Source organism: Asterias amurensis, chromosome 5, assembly GCF_032118995.1.
Source record: "Asterias amurensis chromosome 5, ASM3211899v1".
Classification (NCBI taxonomy): Eukaryota; Metazoa; Echinodermata; class Asteroidea; order Forcipulatida; family Asteriidae; genus Asterias; species Asterias amurensis.
Window position 1 is genome coordinate 16,919,853 of NC_092652.1, and position 26,180 is coordinate 16,946,032.

The window sequence follows — 26,180 nt, forward strand, 5'->3', positions numbered from 1 at the left end:
GTTGAACTGTCTTTATGTGGCCATTGTCTTTGTACGGACAACTGAGAATTAACCATTTTCATTCCTTATGAAATCATACAGGCATGCAACTGTCGAAAAAAGAAATCCCCCGAAAAAGAGGAAAGCGCGAGGCATAGCAAGACTCTGTATTGTGTTCTTCAATTTTCAATTGCACAGCTGAGAATCCAACAATGAGGAAGTTGTTTAAAAGCACTGGACACCATTTGTAATTGTCAAAGACCAGTATTCTCACCTGGTGTATCTCAACATATGCATAAAATAAAAAACCTGTACAAATTTGGGCTCAATTGGTCATCAAATTTGCAAGAGATGGAAGAAAAACACCTTTGTTGCAATATTTTGTGTGCTTTCAGATGCATAATAAAAAGGCTTCCTATTTGAGGGAGAAATTACCGCTTTCTCAAATCTGTGAAAGTTTGGACTCAATATAGGTCATCAGAGTTGCAAGAGAATAATGACCGAAAAACACCTTTGTTGCACAAATTGGTGTGCTTTCATCTGCCTAAAAAAAGGCTTTAGGCCTGAAGTGTTTTAATATTTGAGTGAGGAATTTCCTCTTCTTAAAAACTGAGTTACTTCAGAGGTAGCCGTTTCTCACAATGTTTTATTCTATCAACATCTCTCCATTACTCGTTACCAAGTAAGTTTTTATGCTAACAATTATTTTGAGTAATTACCAATAGTGTCCAGTGCTCGAGTTGCCTGTCTGAATCATTCAGTGTTTTTTTAAGTATTCAACCAAAGTAGTAAATATCGCACATTTACAACAAGGTTTATCCTGTAACTTGAGACGGCTGACTCAAAATTGACACAAACTCAACGCAAAATGGGTCGGAAAATTCAGTCCTTAATGTTTCAGTCCATTTGAACTTGGAATTTCATTTTCTTTGCCATTTTCTTTTTTAAACCTTGGTTTACTTTGCAATTGTCGACTATTAAAAAGGTTTTAGATAGGGACAACATTGGTAACTATACTACAAAACCAAAATCAACATAGTTGTATTCAAATCTTGGTACAAATTGTCTATCTGAAATGGGTTTGTTATTTTGGTTTGGGGTGTAGAAGTTTTTGCTGGGGGGTGGGGTGGGGGGGGGGGGCAAAAAATGAAAAAGGAAATGGATGCAGTATAGGGCCTAGGTGTTAATGTATTCTTCCAAATACACATGTACCAGTGTTGTACCATTCCTGTACTAAAAGTATTAAATATAAAGATTATTTATTTTAAGGTGTCTCCATATTCTAAAGCATGAATATAAGAATGGACTAGTTCACATCTCTGGCTGTATTTCCGTAAGCTTTATAAACAAAAAATTAATAACTTTTTCCATCTAAAGATATTAATGCTTAAAATCCGAACGATCCTTTTAAAGTAATTATTATTTTGTTTTGGTAATATATTCAATGTTTTAAAACTGAACTCCGATGTGGCGTTCTTCCACAGTATCCAAGGTGAACGCATGTTTCATAACAAAATGGCAGCTGTCTGTGTACAGTAAAGGAAAAGATTGAAGTTAAGCATAAGCAAAGGACTATTTTTGTATTAATATTTGTAAGAACGTCCAGTGTAAATCAGTCATAAATACATTATAATAACAATATTACTATTTGTACATGCATACTATTAGCTTTAATTCTATACTATTGAATTCACCATGCCTGTGCTGTAGACCGTTACCATGGTGCGGCCATCTTGGATTATCTCCCATTTCAAATCAATGTATTCAAACTGAGGCTGGAAGGGGAAAATAGTCTGGTTCCTGTTTTTTTTTGTGGTAATATACCAATCAGTATTCGTTAGTGCTATTGCACATGGGGAACTAGACAAAGATGGTGGCAACATGATGATTGGGTCTATGGATATTTAAAGTATTTTTGAAGAAAAGAAATTGACTCCTACCAGTACTACACATGTATACTAGTTTCTGGCTTTTGAGTGATTATTTTTTAATGAGTCCTATCGTTGAGCGAGTTTGAAAGAGCTTTAGGGCCTTTCTTACACAAGGCAACTTTGTGAAGGCAACTTGTAGGCAACCAACTGCAGTGCATGCTACAAGATTTGGTACCACGTGATTAATTTTGCAAACAATGTCTTACGCTTCCCAAGAAAATTAAGTGAACATTCAAATGTGAATAGATTCTCCTCTTTGAGATTGCCTGGAACTGGTTGCCTGGAAATTGCTTGTCGCATGAGGCAACTTTTGAAGCCAACTTGGAGACATCCAACGGCAGTGCATGCTACAGGACCACTTTAGTAGCACATGGGTCATGTTTTAAACAATGTCTAAGGAATCCCAAGAAAATTAGGTGAACATTCAAATGTGAATAGATTCTCTTCTTTGAGATTGTCTGGAACTGGTTGCCTGTAAATTGCTTCGTCACATGAGGCAACTTTTGAAGCCAACTTGGAGACATCCAACGGCAGTGAATGCTACAAGACCACCTTGGTAGCACATGGGTCATGTTTTATGTCATATGATTCCCAAGAAAATTATGTGAACATTGAAATGTGAATGGATTCTCTTCTTTGAGATTGCCTGGAACTGGAACTGCCTGTAAATTGCCTTGTTAGACATGGTCCTTAGGGCCTTGTCGGAGGCAACTTTTACAGGCAACTTGGAGGCATCCAACTGCAGTGCATGCTGCAAGACCACTTGAGTAGCACATGAGACATGTTTCAAACTATGTCTTACAATCGCCAAGACATTCTACTTTTGAGATTGCCTTGAACTGGTTGCCTGTAAATTGTCCTAAGGTTTCTTTTCATCAATGATGTATTGTGTGGAGCCTCTATCTTCTTAGAGCAAGGCCAATGTTTTTACACATGGGATTTGCTAGACTTGATTCAAGTCCCCTTCTCGTGCGAGAGGTCCCTAACAATATCCACCGAACAGGTTGGGGAATGCAGAGCATCACAAAGCAATAGTTTTTTTGCCGATGGCCATGGGATTGGGACTTGATTCAAGTCTAGGGATTTGCAGACTACTGGTATGGCAATGAAGGTGAGGCTAGAGAAGGCAGATGTGTCTCCTATGTGTCTGCGTGAGACTGTACTTTATATTGTCAGCGAGTGTAGTAAGATGGGCGACACAGAGTATAATAGAAGACATGACAGAGATGGCCACGGTGATTCGAACCAGTGTAAGAAGTTTGGTTTCCAAGTGTTTTAAAAGTGGTCTTGAGTCTTGAGTAATTTATTCCCTAAACAGCTCACGTAGGAAGCTAAACTGGGATGGTGTGTTGGTGGCGTCATTGGTCGACAGTGCAAGGTGCGAAGAGAATAAATAAATAAAAAGGAAACGAAAAGGCTGTGCACTATTTACATTGTGCAAGACTGGGTTTACAGCATCCTAGAGCCAGCCAGAGGTCGTAGGACTCTAATTGGTGGCAGGGCAACCTGTTAATGCTGAGATGGATGGGGCATAGACTGCTGTAGAGGGTAAAATGTTCAAGTCATTTCTTGAGATCGGGAAAAAAAGAAGACATGACAATTAGTTGAGTATGGTGTCCAAGTGCTAGCAAAGTGGTACAGGAACTGTTAAAGTAATTTCTTGAGGTCGAGATCAACATGATGTGGGGAATGAAGCCTGACTGGAGACAATACCAGGGGTAATCAGAGCTCTAGGACTAGTGAAGAAGGGACTGGATAAATTCATCGACCGTATCCAAGGCAATGATAAAGCTTTATGTCAGATTTTTTGCCCCAAACATTACAAAATTGATTTTTTTTTTTTAGTGAATGGTATTTCAAAGAGTATCACCCACTCTTACGAAAACAAGTTTATCTTTTACTTTTAATGGTCAGGAACCATGAAAATTTTTTAAAACGTTTCTTATAAAATGCATAAGAATTGGTCACGTGATGTATTGTCGGGATACCGACAAAAACTTATTTTGAGCAACTTATGTCACTGCTACTAATAATTGGCGGATTTTTCGAGCAATGGCTCAAATTAAAGCTTATAACTTTCTTGACCCCCGTCAAAATACCTATTGAATTTAAAATCTGACATAGCATCTTTACCATCAACCTAATCCAGAAGATAGCACTCCTTAGAACCGCCCACATATTTGGAAAATTGTCTTTAGCATAACATCTCCCTTTTAGCACTTCAGGTCCACCTAGGTGCTAAAGGGGAGATGTTATGCAAAGGACAATTTTCCAAATATTTAGTCTGGATCCTGGGATCAAATTTCATAAAGCTGTTAAGCAGAAAAAAACTGCTTAGCAAATTTCTTTGCTGAGGAAACAATTAGTTGCAAAAATGTAAACTTTATGTAATTTTGGTTGGTACCCAGTTTCTGTTAAGCAAGTTTTTCTGTGTTGAGCACTTTTTTGTGCCTACAGGCCCTGCTCTGCAGGACTAGTATCTTAGATTACATAAGAAGAAAATAAATTTACAAAAGATTAACAACAAAAAATAAGAAACTAAATTAAAACAACATTTTAAATAAATATAAATAAAATAAAATCATCAATAATATATATATATAAACAAATTAAAATCAATCATTTTTAAATATAATATTGAACTGATAATGAAACTTTAAAGATAGCCTACCTAAAAACTTTAGTTTCATTCAGTAAAAATGGAATTTTGGAAATGTTGGTCAATACATTCATTGACTTTCTTACCAAATGGTGGTTGTAATTTCTTTTTTAAATAAACAAAGACCCATATGACATCACATATTTACCAAAGCGCCCCCTAGGGTCTAATTTTGTCAGGTAGAGAACAACATGTGCACATTTCCATGGATGAATGTCACCAGTAGAAGAAGTTACATTGATAAGAAGATGATAGAAGACAAGGTAAGTTTCTTATGTTGTTTTTATCTGAAGTAAGAAAGAGGGCACATGTTTGCCAAATGTGTCTTGAGTTTTGTATTAACAAGATTTTTAGGAAATTATGGGAAAAAGGAAAACAGAAATGTTAGAATTTCTTTGTTAGTGTCATGCAGGCTAATCATGCAGGTAAGGTACATGTAGAAATACGAACAATAATATTAGTAATTTTAGGCCTATCTTTCTGGTATTGAAAGCAAGGATGCCTCATAATAATAATATTAATAATAATGGCTTCTTATATAGCACTCAGGTCCGTCCCACAGTGATGATGGCGCTTATTTACGCCTGGTCACTTGTCCTTAAATCACTGACCTATTGTAACTGTGTTAGCTCTTGGAAAGTCTGAGGAAACGGACAGGGGAGCTTGCTATGGGTGCGTTCGATAAGCTTCCCTGGGTCGACCCCGCAGTGCTCACTCGGGTGAGCCCCTGACAAAAGCTAATCTAACAATCACACTCGCCCTCTTGTGGTGACGGCATGCACCCCAGGTCACCCCAAGTGACCCCTCCACAAACAGGGCACTGAGCCCCGTCAAAGCTATTCGAACGTACTGGGGCAGACCAGGGTCGACCAAGGGAAGCTAAACGCACGCACCCTATGTGAACCAGAACCACCGGGGCTATCCCCTATTCTTCCAAGATAATTAAGTGTTCTATGTTCTTCTATGTGCACTACCATTCCTTCTAATACCCAGTACCTGTACCACGATTTAATTAAAGTTCCATCCAAGGACTAAGTAATAATGGTAGTATTTCGCTCAAGGACACAAGTGTCACGACTGGGACTCAAACCCACAATCTGCTGATCAGTAACACCAGAGCTTGAGCGATGCCTTTTAAAACCCCTCGGCCTGCCACACCAAAGCAGTCAATCATCCACTACTGTGGGTCTTTTTTAAAACCATGTTTCACCTCCATCTACTCGTATGTAGTTAGGCTTCTTATGGAAATTCACAGCGAGCAATTTGCAAAAGCTATGCTCAGTCACCTTGTTTCGTACATGCTTTCTTACTGTAAACATGTTCGATTTGTTTTACTGCCATTGAGGATGTCAATGTAAAACAAATGTCCTATTGGATTGATTTGAAAAAAGTGAGCTCTCAACTCTTGCTAACATTCGCAGCGAAAAAAGATCTGTGACATCAAATTAGCTTCACAGGAAATGTGAACCAGGCTTAACAATGATAACAAAATTAGCCTGTTGTTTTTAAAACCATTTGAAGGGGACCATTCTGATGCAATTGTAGGCCTACGTTTTTTGGCTGGTAACTTATTCTTGGTAAGCAATTTGTATTACGAACTTAGCAAATCTGTGTACCAAGCATACCATCGAAAGATATGGCAGCCCTGATACTTCACAGAGGCAATGGAGGCGATTGCCTCCGTTGCCCCTTGTCATTGCTTCGGTGCCCATGAAATGCTCCAGTAGAAATTTACAATTTCCTCATAGGGTGCCCTTTGCCAAAGAGAAAATGCCTTGGTGCCCTTGCCCTTTCAAAAACGAAGCATACAGGCCTGCTATGGTTTGCAGTAACACAGTATACATTATGAGTCGTGGTGATTCTGAAACAAACCTGTAGTGGAACAACTCAATGTTACGATCAGTATGCTTCGATGGTCTTCATGAGAAAACTATAACAATGGATTGAACATGCCACAATTAAAATTAAAAACAATGACTCCACATTTCCTCACCAAATCCATTTTTATTTTTTTATTCAAATAGGCCTATCACTGGCAAAAGTCAAATAAATAGGTTTTGAAACAAAAATAACCCACAACAAAAATTTGTGTCGAGTTGAGAAGTTTCAATTAACTGTTAAATCCTAACACAAACACTGACGAACATTCGCGCCACTCACTGTGAGCACTTTGAGCACTCCTTTTCTACAACGCTATCGCTGCTCACAACTTAATATCGCAAGATCCTATAACATTACACATAACAAAATCAACATCCATCATTACTAACAGTTTGCCATGTGTTGTGCAACCAAACTCATCAGCGGGGGACTTGTGGGTCGCTAGGTGGCAGCTGACATACCAGGTAAATCCATCGTTCTCTGTAAATTGCGCAATATACCTGGGCCCAATTTCATGGCTCTGCTTACGATCACGATTCCCTGCTTACATGCAAGTGCCGAATTTCTGCGCTAGCCTTGTAAGCGTAGAGTGCCTACTAGTGACGCAAAGTACGCACGTGCAGAAGCCAAAATTCGCCGCTAACCCGTGAAATACGCTTGCCTGCTTCCGTAAGCGCCGATTCTGTGCTTACGGTAAGCAGAGCCATGAAATTGGGCACTGGTAAATATGCTGCAACCACAGTCTCCCATTTAATCCTAGCCTGAACATCTGACGTCACTCTCTGAGGCTCTCGATTAACGCATCAAGCCTGACGGGATGTTCGAATCCTTACAAATACCTACAACCTTGCATTCATTTCACACAGAGATTTGTGAATAAAGACAGGGGACCAGTCTAATTCTGACCATACATTTCTGGGTCATTCCCAGTTTGACATCAGTCGGAATGGCACAGAAACAACATGGCTGTTCTTGATGCAGTCTTATACTCAAATCTTTAGACTTCCCATTGTTAAGTCCAAGACCTTGATGTTAGTTTAAGGCGAGTGAAACCTTATTATTTGGTACAAGAACAATTGCCTTTAGTGGTTCAAGGATAGATCATCTTTTCACCATACATTGGTTGAAGGATGTTGCACAGCAACAATGGATAAGAAACATCATAGCAAATGAAAACACTATTAAGCGAGCATTAAAGGCAGTGGACACTATTGGTAATTACTCAAAATATTTATTAGCACAAAACCTTACTTGGTAATGAGTAATGGGGAGAGGTTGATGGTATAAAACATTGTGAGAAACAACTCCCTCTGAAGTGCCATAGTTTTCGAGAAAGAAGTAATTTTCCACGAATTTGATTTCAAGACCTCAGTTTTAGAACTTGAGGTCTCGAAATCAACCATCTAAACGCACACAACTTCGTGTGACAGGGGTGTTTTTTTCTTTCATTATCTCGCAAGTTCGATGACCGATTATGCTCAAATTTTCACAGGTTTGTTGTTTTATGCATATGTTGAGATACACCAACTGTGAAGGCTAGTCTTTGACAATTACCAATAGTGTCTACTGCATTTAAGCGAGCATTAAAGGCGCCAGACATCTTTGGTATTTGTCAAAGACCAGTATTCTCACTTGGTGTATCCCAACATATGCATAAAATAACAAATCTGTGGAAATTTTGACTCAAATGGTAATCAAAGTAATGAAAGAAAAAATACAACTGATGCACAAATTGGTGTGCTTTCTGATGCCTGAAAAGGCTTCAGGTCTGAAGTCTTTGATTGGACTAAAATATTTGACTGAGAAATAACCTCTTTCTCAAAAACTGTTACTTCAGAGGGAGCCGTTTCTCACAATGTTTTATACTATCAACAGCTCTCTATTGCTCGTTACCAAGTAAGTTTTTGTGCTAACAATTATTTTGAGTACCAAGTGTCTAGTGCCTTAAAGAGATCTACATGTATGTATTAACAGAGGCAGAAGAAGTGCCAGAAGAACCTTCCTTGACACGCCTTACCTAAAGTAAGGTCACCCACTCACTAAACGGCCATCCTTCGATGGTTGTAGCATTGGGGGTTTGATGTGATGGACATTCCCTTGAGCAAACAATGACCTTTGAAAGGTTGTTGGCATTCGGTGAACAGATTTGAATAATACGTGACAACTAAAATGTGACAACACTTTCATGACTTACAATAGCTGTTGATCAGTTTTTGAAAACAGGAAAGGTGTTAGAGTAAAGAATAAACGTGAACAAATTTAAGGGAAAGCAACTTTTTTTCCGTCTTCTTTGTTAGAAGAATTATCTATTATTTGAAAGGCAACATTATACCTTCAACGTATTGTATTTGTTAATAAGGATAAAGGCACACTAAACGGTTTTTAAATATAACAGTTTGCGTTAAGTTTTCTTGCACTTTTTTTCTGGTTTTCAGTCAAGCATTAATCATTATCTCTTTATACACCCATGTACAATATATCTCTTAAATATTCAATTTTTGTATGGCAATTTATACATACTGTTATGATTTACATAAGACAGAACAACTGCGATGAACAGAAACAGAGGCAGAACAAAAAAAGGTCAAATTATTAAACGGTACACAAGTCAAGTTGAAGCAATCACAAAAATGGTCCAACCAATTAGGTGACAAGTCATGGTGGCTTCAAGGTTCTGGAGGTTAAGTCATACAATATAATTGCTTCTCTTCACCCAGAGGTATAAATGGGTACCTTAATAATAATAATAATACACAAGCATTTATATAGCGCCCCACGAAGAATGGAGTGCTTAACAAAGAAGAGGAACAAAAGAACTGCGAGGGCAGAGGTTGATTTTGTTCGGAAACCTGAATTTTCATACTGTTTTAATTGTAAGGCTTTCTTCCAACTTGCCCAATGTTTCTTAATAATTGATAATTTGGCATGACAAATCAAAAGGATAAATCTTTAAAACGAAAGAAGGACAAAGATGAATTATTATGATTATGCTCTACAGACAGAAAAGATTATGCTCTACAGACAGACTCGTAAAGCTTCTTTCGAATCCAAATTCGGCATAGAGTAGACAAGCTTACATGTCCTGGGTTGCAAAAAGATGAAGGCACTAAATTCACATTTTGTTCACCAGACTCGGGGGGATGAGAGGGGGGCTGGTCGAGTATTTAATTTCATAGAGCTGCTTAAGCAGCAAACTTTGCTAAGCAAATATAAACAGGATACCAATCATAACTGTTATACCTCGGTAACAAACTGTCAAGTTTGATTGGTCGAGAACCAATCATGTGACGCGCAACAAAAACGCATGTTACATGACCCGACAGGCCGGGTAACAACAAAAGTGATGTACACCGGTTTACATCACCTTGATCTGTGAATTGGGGCCAGGTCTTGAAAAGTGCTATGGGAATTAACCCTGAAAGTACCTTTAAAACAAAACAAAACAAAACAAAACAAAACAACAACAAAACACCCTGAACTATTGCATAGTCAGAGAATTTACATGTCAACATAAAATATTTTCTTGAATTAGCTTAGGGAGAGGGAGGCTCGAGTCTGGCTGTGGGTGTAAAGAACTACTATTTCTAAAAATGAAAAAATAAGCAGAGGAAAAGCAACCTTTCCCTACCAAAAGGAGAAAAAGACTGAAAAATAGACGAAAATGACAATGAAAATGTTTTGGCTACTTTGAATAAATTGTGTGCTGACACCAAATTAAGTTTGAAAGTTTTGACTTCCTTTACCAAAATCATAAGATTCTTAGTCTTACACAGTACCATATAATCCCAGCAAGAGCGGTCAAAGCCCACCCTGTCCGCACCACTTGATGCGAATTTCAAAGGTACCAAACTGCAAGTTAGACTTTCGGTTGGTGAAAGGGGTGGAGTAGAGTACTATGAAACAGACTTCAAGAAGTTAACAAGAAAAACAAAAACAGACAGCTTGCCATTAAATACTATAATCAAAGCATAATACTGTCTGTACTAGCGGAAATCAACATTACCGGCTAAGTACAAATCTAGTCTCAAATTCAACAAGCCTCAACGATCGGGGGACCACAATTTCCGCGCAAAATGCCAGTAACTCGGTAATCACGGCACATTTTCCTTACACATTACGGGCTTAGTACAAATCCAAAAGTGAGACATTCAGAATCAATAATCCCCTACGATGGGTAGGACAATCTGGGGAGTAAGGTGATTGATGGATAGAGAATAACATCAAAATAGACTTCAAGAAGTTAAAAGCACAAACAAAAGCAGATGGCTTGCAAAAAGAATGCTATAACCAAAGCATAATACTACCTGTACTAGCGGAAATCAACATTACCGGCTTAGTACAAATCTAGTCTTAAATTCAACAATCCTCAACGATTGGGGGACCACAATTTCCGCACAAAAGGCCAGTAACTCCGCAATCACGGCACGCTTTCCTCCCCATCCGCCTCGATACCATTTCCATCGGTACTCGTTGTCACCCCGGTACCCAGCTGACTCGCTCCTTGTGGGTCCCAAGTAAACTGATAGTTGCTCTCCAGTCTCTCCTGCCGCTCCTGCTCGGTGTTCTCCGCCCCTCCACCCTAGCATCACAAAAAAGTTAAAAATCAACACCAGTTAGTAAGTGCCGATGGCAAAATCAAATTCCAGGGCAATAGTTTTGACTTTAGCCTTAAGAATCAAACATTCCCCCCATGATAGCCGAGGTGGCCGTGTTCCAAGTCTCTTTGTTTTCCCCCTTGCATAGGACAATCTATTCTTGATGTAGACAAGTAGTTTCCTGGTATCCCATGTGGCTTGTATTTCAGACATTTGAATCCAATAGAATTATTGCTCTTGAAATTTAGTTTTGCTATCTAGACATTTAGAACTGTCAATATGAAGTGACGTGGTCGAGCGGTAGAAGTGCACTGAACTCAAACTCTATTCTCATACATCAAAGGAATGTTACAGATTTGGTAAGAAACAAAAATCGTGAAGATCACAGATTTACATAAAACTTACACGGTGTAATGATGACGACAGTTGAAAACATCCCTTGAAATAATTCTGTCTGAAATGTCATATTTGATGAGAAATAAATAATCTAACTTCGCATTTGGAGTTTATCGCTCAGTGAGCGTTTTGTTCATTTTTTTCTTTGGCATCGATGCAATGTAAAATTTGTAATAAGTTTTTCAATATTCTTTTGTGACCCAGACAGCTGATCGATCTCAAACTTCTACAGGTTTGTCAGTTTATGTATATGGTGGATTACATAAAGTGCTGACACTGCCAGCAACTGTTTTGTCATGTTTGTTAGCAAAAACCAATTCTGTAATGTTCCTGTAATTTTTCTCTGAACTGTGCTAAACAAAATTAAAATTTCAAATATTTGAGTGAAAAATTACCTCTTTCTCAAAAACTGTGTTACTTCAGAGGGAGCCATTTCTCACAATGTTTTATGCTATCAACAGCTCCCCATTGCTCATAACTAAGTAAGTTTTTATGCTAACAAGTATTTTGAGTCTTTATCAATAGTGTCCGGTGGCTTTAAGAATCAAACATTCCTCCCATGATAGCCGAGGTGGCCGTGTTCCAAGTCTTTTTGTTTTCCCTCTTGCATAGGACAATCTATTCTTGATGTAGACAATAGTGTCTTGGTATCCCAAATGGCTTGTATTTCAGACGGTCTCTGGGCGCAACATGTGCACCCCATAGAATAATTTTTAGGCCTCTCTTGCTCTTGCAATTTAGTTTTGATATTTAGACGATTAGACCTGCCATTATGAAGTGCGTGGTCGCGCGATATGAATGCACTGAACTCAAAATATATTCTTATACATTATTTTTCTCTGAACTGTGTTAAACAAAATTAAAATTTTAAATATTTAAGTGAAAAATTACCTCTTTCTCTTCAGAGGAGCCGTTTCTCACTATGTTTCATACTATCAAAAGCTCTCCATTTCTTTTTACAGAGTAAGTTTTTATGCTAACAATTATTTTGAGTAAATGCCAATAGTGTCCAATGCCTTTAAGAAACAAACATGGTGACCACGATGGCTGTGTTCCAAGTCTCTTTTTTATCCCCATGGATACGACATTCTATTTTTGATAAAGACAAACAAGTAGTGTCTTGGTATCCCAAATGGCTTGTATTTCAGACGGTCTCTGGGCGCAACATGTGCACCCCATAGAATAACTTTTAGGCATATCTTGCTCTTGCAGTTTAGTTTGATATCTAGATGATTAAACCTGCCATTATGAAGTGACGTGGTCGAGCGATATGAGTGCACTGAACTCAAAGTCTATTTTTATACATTAATTTTTCTCTGAACTGTGCTTTAAACAAAATTACAATTTCAAATATTTAAGTGAAGATAATTTCCTTCTCAAAAACTAGGTTACTTCAGAGGAGCCATTTCTCACAATGTTTCATACTATCAAAAGCTCTCCATTTTTTTTTACCGAGTAAGTTTTTATGCTAACAATTATTTTGAGTAAATGCCAATAGTGTCCAATGCCTTTAAGAAACAAACATGGTGGCCACGATGGCTGTGTTCCAAGTCTCTTTTTTCCCCCCATGGATACGAAATTCTATTTTTGATGTAGACAAACAAGTAGTGTCTTGTAATGGCTTGTATTTCAGACGGTCTCTGGGCACAACATGTGCATACCATAGTATAATAATATTGAGTTTTTATATAGCGCTTTTTCACTCCCTACGGGTGTCTCAAAGCGCTTCAAGATATTACCCCTGGTCACTGGGCCTTAATTCACTCCTTAAACCATCTCAGCTCCCTGGGGAGTATACAGCCTCGTGCAACAAATGCGCTACTCGGCTAAATCATTTACAAGAACTCTTGCAATTTAGTTTCGTTATCTAGACCTTTAGACATTTAGACCTGTCATTATGTGGCCGAGTGATATAAGTGCACTGAACTAAAAAGTCTACTGTACATGTATATCATTTGTCCTCTGAACTATCCTTACAAATTTGTGAATGCAAACATGTGTTAAAGGCAGTGGACACTATTGGTAATTACTCAAAATAATTATTAGCATAAAACCTTTCTTGGTAACGAGTAATGGGGAGAGGTTGATGGTATATAACATTGTGAGAAACGGCTCCTTCTGAAGTGCCATAGTTTTCGAGAAAGAAGTAATTTCAACAAATTTGATTTTGAGACCTCAGATTTAGAACTTGAGGTCTTGACATCAACCACCTCAACGCACACAACTTCGTGTGACAAGGGTGTTTTTTTCTTTCATTACTATCTCGCAAGTTCGATGACCGATTGAGCTCAAATTTTCACAGGTTTGTTATTTTATGCAAAATATGTTGAGATACACTAACTGTGAAGGCTAGTCTTTGACAATTACCGATAGTGTCCACTGCCTTTAAATGTTTTTGTTTAGATATCACCTAACATCACAAGGCATGGTTTACATGTTGACTTTAATTCCTTAGGCCAGAACTCAAAGGCACCCCTCATGTTGTAACAATGGATCTTTAAAAGCATTCCTATCTGAAAGCACACAAATTCGTCCAACAAGGGTGTTTTTTTTTCTCTAATCATTTTATCGCAACTTCGATGACCAATTAAGCTCAAATTTTCACAGGCTAGTTATTTTATGCTTATGTTGGGATACACCAAGCAAGAAGACTGGTCTTTGACAAGTACCAAGCGTGTACCTTCCCTTTAAAGGCACTACTTTTATTATTAAAACGATGATGATACATAGAAAACGCACAGCTATAAATGTGCGGCAAACAGGATCAGCCAATAAGCTACCTCCACTTGACTAATATAGGAAGCTATTGACAGGATAGGTTGGTGTAGTGGTGTCTTGCCTTGCCTTGCCTTCCCGGCCACCTCTGGGACCCTGGTTTAAATCCCACCAAGAGGCACTATGCGCATTGGGTAATCAGTCCCTACCCGACTGCGTGGGTTTTCCCCCAAATAACTCTGTTAGATTTTCCTCCCACATCTAAAGATGAAACTTCTTCATCATCTTCTCTTCTTGCTTGACTCTAATAAGAGCATTGAGAATATTTAGATCCAGATCCAGGGTAGACGAATAAGATTAGTATGCATCTGCTCCAGGTTGAGCACGGTGAGTTATTGTGGATGACATCGGAGGGTTTCCAACCAAACACACTCAGCAGATTTAAGGTTAAAAAAAAAACCAAAAGACTTACCAGTAGACCCATAACAAGATTTTTGAAGTAACTGCTTTCTTCTTCCGTGAGTATCGTAACTCCGTCCTCTCCCTCCGGCCATTCATTAGGTGTGTACGTCACGATTCGAAACTCCACCTTTCCTGCTTTAAGAGAAAACAAGATCAAAAGGTCTTTAAATGCCGTTAGAAGACACACCCAAGATTTAATTTTTTTTTAAAGCAAAGATTGGTCTTAGATGTGCATCAGTCTTGGGGTGCGTTTGATAAGCTTCCCTGAGTCAACCCCGCAGTGCTCACTTGGGTGAGACCCTGCCATGAGCTAATCGAACGATAACACTCACCCTCTCGTGGTGACATCATACACCTCGGGTCACCACCAAGTGATCCACTCCAAAAGCAGAGCACAGGGGGGCCGACCCGGGTGAGCCCCTGAAAAGACGTCAAAGCTATTTGAACGTACCAGTGGCAGACAGGGGTCGACCCAGGGAAGTTTAACGAACGCACCCTTAATTTCTCGGCAAAAACTGACATCACAATAAGAATCTGTATTCCAACATTTTACAACTCATTTTAAGATGTAACTTGGCGTTTTTCGGAATTGAGACCATACCATTTAGTTTTGTTGTTGTAAATTTCATTTCATTTCAGTTCATTTATTCTGTTGTGGACCCAAGGACTCACAGAAGAGCGAACTTTTTCATGGTACTAGCCAAGAACCCAGTGGATAGAAGACAAGGGAGGATGTTTCAGATATAGATGTGGGAGGAAAACACCAGAGGAATAGTTTAAGGAAAACCCACTCCCATAAATGGCCGTGTTTGTCGACGAGGTTAAAAAGGAAAACCACGCAATTTTGAGGCAAATTTGTGTGGATCATTGCATTCTACTTTTACATCTTTCCAACCATATGCATTTTATAACAAACGGTTACAAACGCTTTTTATAAACCAACTCGTCCGATCCAAGGCAACGTGTTACTTTTAGTACGAATAACACCATGCCTAGTCATAAAGTACAAGTTTTCATCTCTATTTAGGGGGAGGTTTTCCACATTGCAATCAAAACTTTATTTCCCACCAGGGCCCAATTTCATTGAGCCGCTTAAGCACAAAAAGCTGCCAGGCACAATAAGATTTTGCATATCGGAACCAGGTTACTAGCCAAACTGCTATGTCACATGTACAATATGAAATTGGTATCCTGCTTATTTATGCTAAGCAGAAAATTCTTAAGCAATATTTTCTGCCTCTAGCTACCAGGCAATCTCGGTGGTCTAGTTGGTAAGACACTGCTCTTAAAGTCACTGGGTTAAAATCCCACCCGAGTAATATGCCAGTGTTTTTTTTTTTCACAGAACTAGGAAAAGTACTGAGTGTACAGTGCTAACACACATTGGTGCAAGGGTAAAACCAAAATTATCAATGTTTGCCGCCAAAGCAGCTCTATGAAAGTAGTCACTTTCGTTCCCTTTCAGAGTTTTTTTGTTTTACCATTGTTTATTCCAGCGTTCTCCAGTTGCTGTGCGATTGCCTCTTCAATGGGTCTCTTATTACTGTCGTACACTTCTACTTCTTTGCCGGAGTCTACCTTAATGTTCCTCGACTTGTCCATGGACAGTTTGGTCACCTTCACTTTGATCTTGTCCTTACTGGACGCTAACGACGGAACACTGGCAACCTTTGTATTATCTGATGACAAAACAATGTATATTCCGTTTGTGGTAACACAATCTCAAAAAATTATTTGTAATCAGCTTACTTGTAATTTTATCTTTCACTCATTGCATTTTTTATTGTTCTCTTTATGCGCTTACAGGCTTTTGCACTATGCGCTTTACAAATGTCTTTGTTGTTATTTATTGTTATTAGTCAACAGAGAATGACAATAGGACAGGGTCCATCATCCTCTCGTGTCCTGTCGAATGACCCCCATGTCACCTACCATGAGTCTTGGCAGCCGCTTTCTCTTCACTATCCTTCATGAGGTTCTTTGGAGTGTTATCGTCCTCCTTCTTCCTCCCATCCCCAAGATCTGCAAGAGTTTCTCCGTCTTCTTCAGTCCATTCCTTTTCCTCATCATCAACTTCCTCCTAAGCACAGATACAAAATGAAAGACTGAGCATTTAACCAAAAAATTACACTAAAGGCTCAGGTGTGTCAGCAACTTTTGAACCTGTGTACTTCTTAGCCACAGATGCTAGTCTTTAACGAAAGATGATGACTTCAGCTGGTAATTAACTGACTAACACAGCAGTGGCTACGACTGGAACATTAAAGAGTCCAGCCTTGCTACCATGGGCAGCATGCCGTATTAATACCTTTCTCCAGTTATGGCCGCTTGTGAAAAAACTGTCCACTGCTCATTAGTGCTTGTCGGTTGCTTAGTACACAGTGCACATATTTAGATGCAACACACTTCAATTGAATTCCACTTTTACGTGGTCACCCTAAACTACATACAGTTTGATGTATCCAAAATTCAACCAAGGATGAGAAATAGTAATTTACACAAAAAATATATAAATTGTTTATTTCTACTTCTTTTACCTCTCCTAGGAGCTCATTCACTGCCTCGATTTCACCGAGAGTCCTTTCAACGCTATCTACCATCTTACTTAACCTCTCGACCTCTGTGGGGTCAGAGGTCAATCTGGTTATACGCTCGCGGAACATCTTGACCAACTCGTCCGTATCTCTCTGCATGAGTTCCTCCAGTTCGTCGTCTTCGAGCATCTCGTCTTCACCGAATTCTTCCGAGAGTAAAAGATTCATTAACAGCTCCTCATCATCATCGTTATTGTCTTCATCTTCTTCGCCTGAATCTCGTTCAGTAGAATCTTGACCATTCTCTGAGTTATCTAGCACGGAATGAGAACATCCCTGTCAGGTACCAACTTCAACCTAGATACTTTTCTTTATACATTTTTTAAATTTTATTTTATTTTATGCAAGTCGCCAGACACACGAGGCATGAAGGCCATTTCAAGGTGTGGGCTACAGTTTGTTTTTTTTGCCAGGGGACGTTGCCACCTACTCCTGAGGCTGAAACAGGGTTACCTCCTTTACAGTCCATCCATCAGAAGCCTGGCTTGTAGAGCAGAAAGCACTACCTCCCCAACTCTACGAATCAATCATGTTTAAATGTCTTGCTTAAGGACACAATACTCTATGTTGTTCCAGTCAAATTTGAACAAAAATCCGTTAATTTTTACACTCGCTCATTAAATCACGTTTGATAAATGAACGACCTGTTGAATCAGCGTTAAAAAGTAGTAATTCAATTTCACCAGTTTAGCATTCACAAATAAGATCATTCAATTTCATTAGACTGATTCAATATTGTAAAAGCCAGTAACAAGAGCTGGGGCCGATTGCAATAAAACGGTCTTTGTCAGCAGTCTGAGACCAGTCAGTTATAGCAGGCTATCTGCCTGAGACGGTCTTAGCTTAGTCAGTCATTAAGCCTGTTGCAGTAAGCCGGTCTTAGATAAGTCGCTGAAAAATAATGAAATACGAACAAAATGCCCGATAATACTTAGCACTCTGCAGGCACTGGCGGTACGGCATTGTTCCTATTGCTTTGGTTTGAATCATCGGATATTAAATCTGTGAGTTGTATCATTTTTACTTTTGGGAACATATATTTACGATACAGTCACCTTGATCATCATCATAATGCCTCCCATGGGTGTAATTTATTTCTAAAATACAATCTCATCCTAGAGCTCTTTGTATCAAATCATCTACAACTAACAAATGCAGTGCCATCTTTAAAAACCAAAACAAAGACCGATTATAGCCAGCTCAGAGCAGGCTTAAGATTTAAGACTGGCTATAATTATAGACCGCGCTATTGCAATCGGTCTATAATTAAAGACTGTCTATGCGCGTCTCAAGTTAGCCGGCTATAGCGCATAGACTGGTTTAAGACCGCTTGGTGCAATCCGCCCCAGGTCAACAATATAATTTCATCAAGTGTCAATAGGTAGTAGAAACTGGGGGGGGAGAACAATATCCCTTTGGTCTCTCACCTTTGACCTCGAGGTTGATGTCATTCACATTCTTCTTGGCTAATTTCAGTACTGACTTGACCATGTCGCTGAGGGATGTGGGGTCCAAGCCCATAGCGACAGCATCCTCCAATCCATCTATCTCAACCTCCTCTTCGTCCATCAAATTGTCTGTCAATTGTCAAAAAAACAAAAACATGTTTAGCGTCCCCACCAGCTTCTGTTGGATTTTAAGCATTGCATGGTAGGGTATCTATAAATATATTTGGTTTGCGGCAACACCATGTGTGTAATCTACTTGCCAGGTAGAATCTTTAGAGAGCTGTATTGCTAACTATTCTGCTACTGCAGAGTAGATTTATCGGATGTTCGGGAGACTTCTCAGTATTGAATAGAACTGATTTACTACTACCTGGGCGGAGAGTAGAAAATCGGCCTGGACTACCTTTTAGTGGACCATTATTGACTTCACTACTGAGGAGCGGGTTCTAAATGGGTCTCACTGTTTTGACTAGCTCGCTCTAGTCGATGTCAGGAGACTGCTTCCTTTTTGGGGATTTTATTTTTTATTTTTACAAATTCAAAATGAGATTCAACTCTTCCAGTAAATGCTTTTTTGGTGTGTTTTTAACCCTACCTTGGTCTGTACTTGGCAAGCCAGCTGGTGTACTATCACTGGGAAGGAGATGTTCCTTCTTGTATTTCATCGCTTCTGAGGAGCCGATCTCGATGAGGTGGTGTTTACTGTGTGTGGTCGCTAAAGGAAAAACAAATGAAATGCGAGTCATAATGTGAGTGAACAATTTGTGGTGGATTCAAGACCTTTCCTTAGTTCAACTCAACTATACTTATAGATGGGTTGCAATACACACCATTGACCACCATCTTTGATGTATTACCACTGGGAAAAGTACACAGGTGTACGCGCTGCGTTTGACTCTCAGCCAATGGTAGCTCTTCACGCGTGCACAATTCATCAAATATGGCGGCCAATGACGCGTATTGCAATCCATCTATTGTAATCTGTGGGTGTCCCGTGTGTTGTGTAATACATTTAAATAAACCCAATTACACTTGTTGCTAAGAGAAGGGGTTTGCCTGGTGCTTCTGGCAGCGGCTGCAAAGTGTGCCGCAGCACCTTCATGACTTTGGAAACCCTTTAACTACTAAGATGCTACACAATGGGTCTTGTACTTCAAAAACCCTCTAGAAAAGAGTTTCCCTTTGTTCCAGTGCCTTGAGCACCGTATTAATGGATACGTGCCCGTTTCAGACAAGTGCACCAGAGTTGCGCCAAACCAAATAGATAGACGTGTATCATGCTGCCTCCATCCATGTTCCTCGTATCCAATAACAATCATAATCATTTTGCAATAGGAACCAGACTATTTTGTTCTTCCAGCCTTGGTTTTAGTTACATTGACATCAATGGGAGAAATTCAAGATGGCTGCACCATGATACTGGTCTATTAGGAGCAACTCTAGTTGTTCCGAACGACTCCATCCGTTGATCTTTCGACTTTTAGCGCGTCCAGTCTCTCCTAACTGTTTCATATACTTAACTCATAATTTAGTTCGACGTGACTCTGGAGCGCCTGTCTAAACGAGTGTTAGACTCCAATATTATTCTTGTTCAAACACCTTTATATGGCATCTTGATAACGTGTGTTGAAAAGATGAGTTTTGAGTGTTGATTTGAAGGACTTGGAATTCTAGTTGGCACAAGTGTTGAGGAAGATTGTTCCAGAGTTCCTCAACTGAGACAATCCCATTCAAATATCAAGGACCCCCCCCCCCCCCCAAAAACGTAAAAAATCATACCTTGTTTGATCTCAAGATATTTGTCATACTGATCTTGTTCCAGCGCAGGATAGCAGAGTATCGGTCTAGGCTTCAAGCTCGGAGGGGGTCGTAGATAGGGGTGATGGCAAGTACGTGAGGTATGGATGTTTAAGACGTATGCGCAAGATGACGGCTCATCTATACGGTGGATTGAATCACCCTGGCCCTCAGCACACATGAACTGAAAATAGAGCAAAGGTATTTAAACCTGGATACAAGGTGTGGGGCAAGGCAAGTGGAATTTAATTTAAAAGCGGGAATATCATCGTGGTCACAGCGAATCCGAAGCCAGACAATTAATTCTGCACTCTCACCCATGTACTGCACAAGTCAAATCACTTCAGTCAAGTGTGAGTCTAACATCAAGAGGCACTTGGGTTGAGTCTGAGACCGAGACTCGAGTCCTAAAACACTGGACTTTAAAACACGCTTAACTATTGATACCTAAACACTGTTACTATTTCGCACTTACAATGGTTACTTGATCATTTATGTGCAAACTCAACAAAACAAACAATTGAATATATCGTTGCGTAACACTTACCCGAACTTCAGTTTCTCTGGGAGTTTTGGTCACATCGCATTGAGAGCCGTTCACATACGTGTGACTATGGTAACGATTTAATCTGTGTCTCTTAGCATCCTGCAATATTTGGAAGAAGTACACCGATTAATTTTGATGTTGTCCACAGATTTACATTAAACTTACACCGTTTGAAGATAATGATAGCAGAAAGCATACCTTTAAATACTAGTTGCTGAGGTGCTGTAATGTTTTAGAAATGAGTAAAACAATGTCATGAAAATACGTTTTTACATGCTAAAATAATTTTCGTCTCATGATCACTGAGACGAAAATTGTTGTCATGACATTGTTTTACTCATTTGTCAAAAACTACAGCACCTCAGCAAGTAATATTTTCAGGGAAGCTTCATACCATTATTTTCTTCAAACTGTGTAAGTTAAGTGTAAATCCTACAAAAAGTACCAAGACCCTTTAAGTCGCCCGGAGTATAAGCCATGGAGCATGCTGAAGGCCTTAAAATCATTTCATAAACCATGGCTTATTGTCCAAAGATGTTGGTAGTACTCCTGCCAGGCGGCAGTATCGTTTCTTCATTAACAAGATCATGTATTGAAGTAGTTTTAGCAAAATGTGTCGCTTAGCAGCTCTGCGGAATTGGAACCTGCTACTGGTCGGATTGGCTAATGATATCTTTCCTTGCCTCCTACCTCTAGGCCCCAAGTTTGAATCACGTCGGATTGGTTTTTCAGACCCTACCTGACTGCAGGGGTTTGAAACTCCCCTGGGCCCAATTTCATAGCGCTGCTTAACGGTAAGCAAATTTTTCGTGCTTACTGTAGCAGAAAAATTTGCTTAAGCCTTAGCGTATTTCACAAGTTAGCAGAAAACTTGGGTGGCCATATTGCGCGTTTACCATGGATTTGCATTGTGACGTCATTTATTTTCGTGCGGTAAGCACCGGAAGGTTAGCATGCCTTTTCGTGTGCTTACTGTTAGCAGCGCTATGAAATGGAAATCGTGCAGTAAGCACAAAATCAGCCGTTAAGCAGCGCTATGAAATTGGGCGCTCTGGAATAATTCTCAGGGGTTTCCCTCCCACATCTAAAATTGAAACATTTTTCCTTGTCTTCTCTCCATTGGGTTCTTGGCTTGTAGTAAGTTTGCTTTTCTGAGAGTCATTGGATTCACAACCAGATAGATGATATGAAACACCTACCTTATGAGTTTTGTTATTCCAATCCATTTCACTCTCGTAGTAGCCGAGATAGATCACCTTGCCTTGTATCTTACCATCTTCAACATGGTACTGTTTTATATGTCTACCATGACAGTACTCATAACTCCACCAATCTTTGGTCTGTAAGGAAAGTAGGAAATAAAATGTATTGAAGTATTGGTTACAAGGCGGTGCGAGCCTTGCCCAAACCTATTCAAGTATGTGTCTGATGTCACATTAATTCATTCCCCTTCCCCAAACTCCACTTACCCTAAAAATGCTTTCGGGGAGAAACAAATACTGAATCTTAAAGATACTAAGACAAGACAAAAAATACCTCAAAGGATTTGGGTACTTTTTTCAAAATGTCCATAGATTTACATTAAACTTACAGGGTTTGAAGCTAATGATAGTGGAAAGCTTCCCTTCAAATATTACTTACTGAGGTGCTGTAGTTTTTGAAAAATGAGTAAAACAATGTCATGAAAAAATGAGAGGAAATGAGAGGAAAATTATTTTCATGACATTGTTTTACTCAATTCCCAAAAACTACAGCACCTCAGCACGTAATATTTTCAGGGAAGCTTTCTACTATCATTATCTTCAAACTGTGTTAGTTTAGTGTAAATCAGTGGACATTGTGATTTTTGTCCTACAAAAGTTACATAGGCCCTTTATTAAGCAGCTTTATGAAATTTGGTTTTTGGAACCGTTCAGTTTTTTTAATCCTATGGTTGCGTTTTAGATGTATCACCAAAAGTCCAGAGCTGAGAAGCATTACTGTCAGTAACGCTTACTCAGATAAAACAAATTAGGGAATAAAAATTGATATCAAAAACAAAACTTTACTTCAACGTGAAAATGTTTCTCGAGATGCTTTATACTATCAAAAAAGTACTGTACATCTAACCACATAAGTTTTTTTTGCCTTTTCTTTCAAGAGTGATTACCTAAGCCTGTGACCGAGTTTGCATCCAGTTCAAACTAAAAAAAAATAAAAAAAAAATACACTATTTTAAATAAGAGCACAGACAAGTCCTTAAAAGTAACATCATTTAGCACTCTTGTTGAGGTTCCATCTTTTGGATACCTACCTTGATTAAACAGGGCGCATTCTCCATTGGTTTAAGAAGTTCTGAGATTCCGATATCGGAGGCTAGTTTTTCCTCTTCTTGCTCCTTCTCATAGTCGGTCATGTCTGGAAGCTGACATTCATATCTTTGACCAAACTTGGAGCGCAAATGAACGACTTGCTGCTCAATGGGCTGCAGGGAGAGAAGGAGGGGGCAAAATTAGAGTCGGATAGTGTGGTCCTTCATTTATCTATCTGCTCTTGGAGAACAACAAGATAGTCTCTGCCTCATCATTGAGTGAACTAAACAAAGTCCTCTCATAAGATGGCTGATGTTTGATTTTACTTGTCTCTCATTATCTCAACATTTGTATGAGCCTTGTTCAATATTGTTCAACATTGTCAGACAGAATCTCAGAAATGTAACTGAATGTCGCAGATTGGCATCAATATTCAGTTCATTGTAATTAGTTAGGTCTCACCTACTACTTCTATAACCAAGACGGTCAGTTATATTTTCTCTCACTTTAACTCTCACTCTTTTACGGGCTAGACTCGATGAGAGTATGATGCCAGGCTTGTCACTTGTGCGGGGGTATGGTATTTTAGTGTAGCAGTTGCTTTTGTTCAAGCTCGGTGCATTCACTATTTGAGTCTATAGTCGGTTCCATCTATTGATGTTTGACCAAACAAAATATTTTCTAAACACAAATGCTGCAAGAATTAATCATTTGAAAAAATATTCATAAATACCCCAGACAGTTTCGCTACTCCTATTGGTGGAGAGCACATCACGCGGGGGTCTTTAAACGGTTAATGAATGACCAGCTAGAGCTGTTTATAACCAGCTGGCTTCCGCGTGTCGGCGCACGCGTACGCCAATATTATCACCCAGAACGCGCAATTCATAGCTATTAGTAACAGCGCGTAGTACATTACTTAGTGCGCGCATGTAATCTTTTTCTAAGCGCGCGCGTAATCTATTTCTAAGCGGGTGCGCGTACACACAACCCACTCGAATCAATACGCGCATCTAACAGATTCTTCACAAAGTTTTTGAAAAAATACTTCAAACCTCGAGTTTTCAGTTGTCAAAGTGTCTGTAATTCTTAATTGTATTTTTGTAACGTTTTTTAACAAAAGGGCATTTATGAATGGGAATAAAAGAGTAGTGACTCGTTCTTAAACGTCCATTTAAAACCTTGAAGGATCGTTGCGGTGCGATATCACACGGCAACGACCCTGCCTGTTTTAAACGGCCGTTAAAATAACTCGTCGCTACCCTTTTATTCTCTTATCAATAATATACCAAATTACCACAGCTCTAGAGTCTAGTCTAAATAAAGGTATGAAATTGCAAAGTTGCAATGGAATATTTAATTTTGGATGGTCAAGACGAGGAATGGCAAAATAAAAAGAAACAAACAAGATATGGACCCAGTAACTGGGGCGCTGTACGGATAACTTTCCGTATGGCGCCACCGACTATGACATATATGATTATGAGTACATGATTGGATGAATGAACAATGCCATGGTCATGATCATCATGATCATGATGGGGAGGATGGGCTATTTTTTACCGGATGGCTTACAAAATAATAATAAACCTTACTCTTCCAACGAGAACAGGGGTTGCAGATATATCGATGTCATAATGCACACTCCTCAGCTCTTCCAGATCTAAAAATGCAAATATATTACTGCAAAATAACGAAAAACTGCAGCAGAAAGCAAGGAGACATCTGTCCCAGGTTAACTTTGCCATTGTATGTTTCTTTTCATGCCGAACAATACGAGATTCTAACCAGTTGACAGGCCTCGGGTCTCAGTTATTTTGTTGTGCTTTTTAACTATTCCGTACAGACTAAAATGTGTTTGCTCCCATTGTAGTCGTGATTCGAGACGTTACTAATCGATACGATTATGAAAAGGGTGCCCAAGGTCAACTTCAGAAAGTATTGCTAAAAGAATGTTGCGGGCTCTGCGGGAGGTATCAGACCTCACATGTTCTCATACAAAAGGCCAGTGGATCGGATCGGAGTCGATCTAAGACAAAAATGTAGCTTATGATCCACTTTTTCTACCTCCATGGTATGTGTTTAGGCATGGGTTTAGGTTATGGTGTAGCAGGAGATTAAACTGTGTACAAACTTCTTCTGATAGCGCCCTCTTTTGTATCAATCTTCTCCAGCCCGTAAGGGAGGGGGGCAGAATCTACCTCATGTGACACTGGCCCTTTTCGAAGGAAGCACGGCCTCGTCTATATGCCATGTGGCCTTTGAGCCTGGGCTTGAGTGGGACTCCATCTGCCATTTGAAGCTCCGGAAGGAAAGTGCACGTTTTCAAATAAGTGAAGCCTAACCCACGCCTAAGCTTCGGTTTTCGAAAAAACATTAGCAAGGTATAGCGAGAAAGGCCACCATCTTCTTAGCCCCCCCCCCACACCAGCTTATTAGTTCCAAACCTTTCCAATCTCTTTTCTTGAGGGGAGGGGGGGCATCATCAAATCTGGACTTTGGGGTGGAAAATTCAAGTTTCAAGGGTTTATATTTCACGCTTTCAAGTGATAATTTCAATGATTTGTTTTTCAACTATTGGTGTTCCATTACTCACAGAAAATGTGATTCTATAGCATGAAAAGGGGTTTGTATTGGCCCGTTATCAGGATTTTTTTCAAGATCAAGAGGGGCTTGCTACAACGATTTACACCGAGTGCAGCCTTGGGCCAAGACTATGCGCAGAGCGGAAAACCCACGTCATTATTATTGTCAGTACGGTTTAGTGAACCAGCTCTTTACTGCCCTCTGTCGTCTCAAAATTGACAGGACACGTCATTTCAATTTAGATTGTGCAATGTGTTTATGGGTATGAATTTAGGTACCAAAATATATGAGGGTGATAA

At 39.4% G+C, this 26,180-nt stretch overlaps 1 protein-coding gene across 2 annotated transcripts; it reads right to left on the reverse strand.

The window, feature by feature from the left end:
- Positions 1 to 6,563: 6,563 nt before the first annotated feature.
- LOC139937359 (protein OS-9-like) lies at positions 6,564 to 25,111 on the reverse strand. Of its 2 annotated transcripts, none has more exons than XM_071932466.1 (12): positions 24,891 to 25,111; positions 23,298 to 23,468; positions 22,204 to 22,344; positions 21,005 to 21,103; positions 20,440 to 20,641; positions 19,256 to 19,375; positions 18,640 to 18,789; positions 17,156 to 17,466; positions 16,551 to 16,698; positions 16,100 to 16,297; positions 14,629 to 14,750; positions 6,564 to 11,029 (listed from the first exon to the last, which is right to left on the reverse strand). In XM_071932466.1, the coding sequence occupies exons 1-12, from the start codon at positions 25,041 to 25,043 to the stop codon at positions 10,868 to 10,870; spliced, it is 1,977 nt and encodes a 658-aa protein (XP_071788567.1). In that variant the 5' UTR covers positions 25,044 to 25,111; the 3' UTR covers positions 6,564 to 10,867. The 2 variants fall into 2 exon arrangements, with proteins under 2 accessions (XP_071788567.1, XP_071788566.1); XM_071932465.1 differs by having other exon boundaries at positions 14,629 to 14,753.
- Between the last annotated feature and the right edge of the window lie 1,069 nt (positions 25,112 to 26,180).

Coding starts and splice junctions, on each gene's coding strand:
- LOC139937359 (XM_071932465.1), bottom strand. CDS start 25,043: ATGGCAAAGTTAACCTGGGACAGATGTCTCCTTGCTTTCTGCTGCAGT. Junction 23,469..24,890: donor CCCCTGTTCTCGTTGGAAGA/GTAAGGTTTATT, acceptor CTCTCCCTGCAG/CCCATTGAGCAGCAAGTCGT. Junction 17,467..18,639: donor CATCAACCTCGAGGTCAAAG/GTGAGAGACCAA, acceptor ATTCCGTGCTAG/ATAACTCAGAGAATGGTCAA.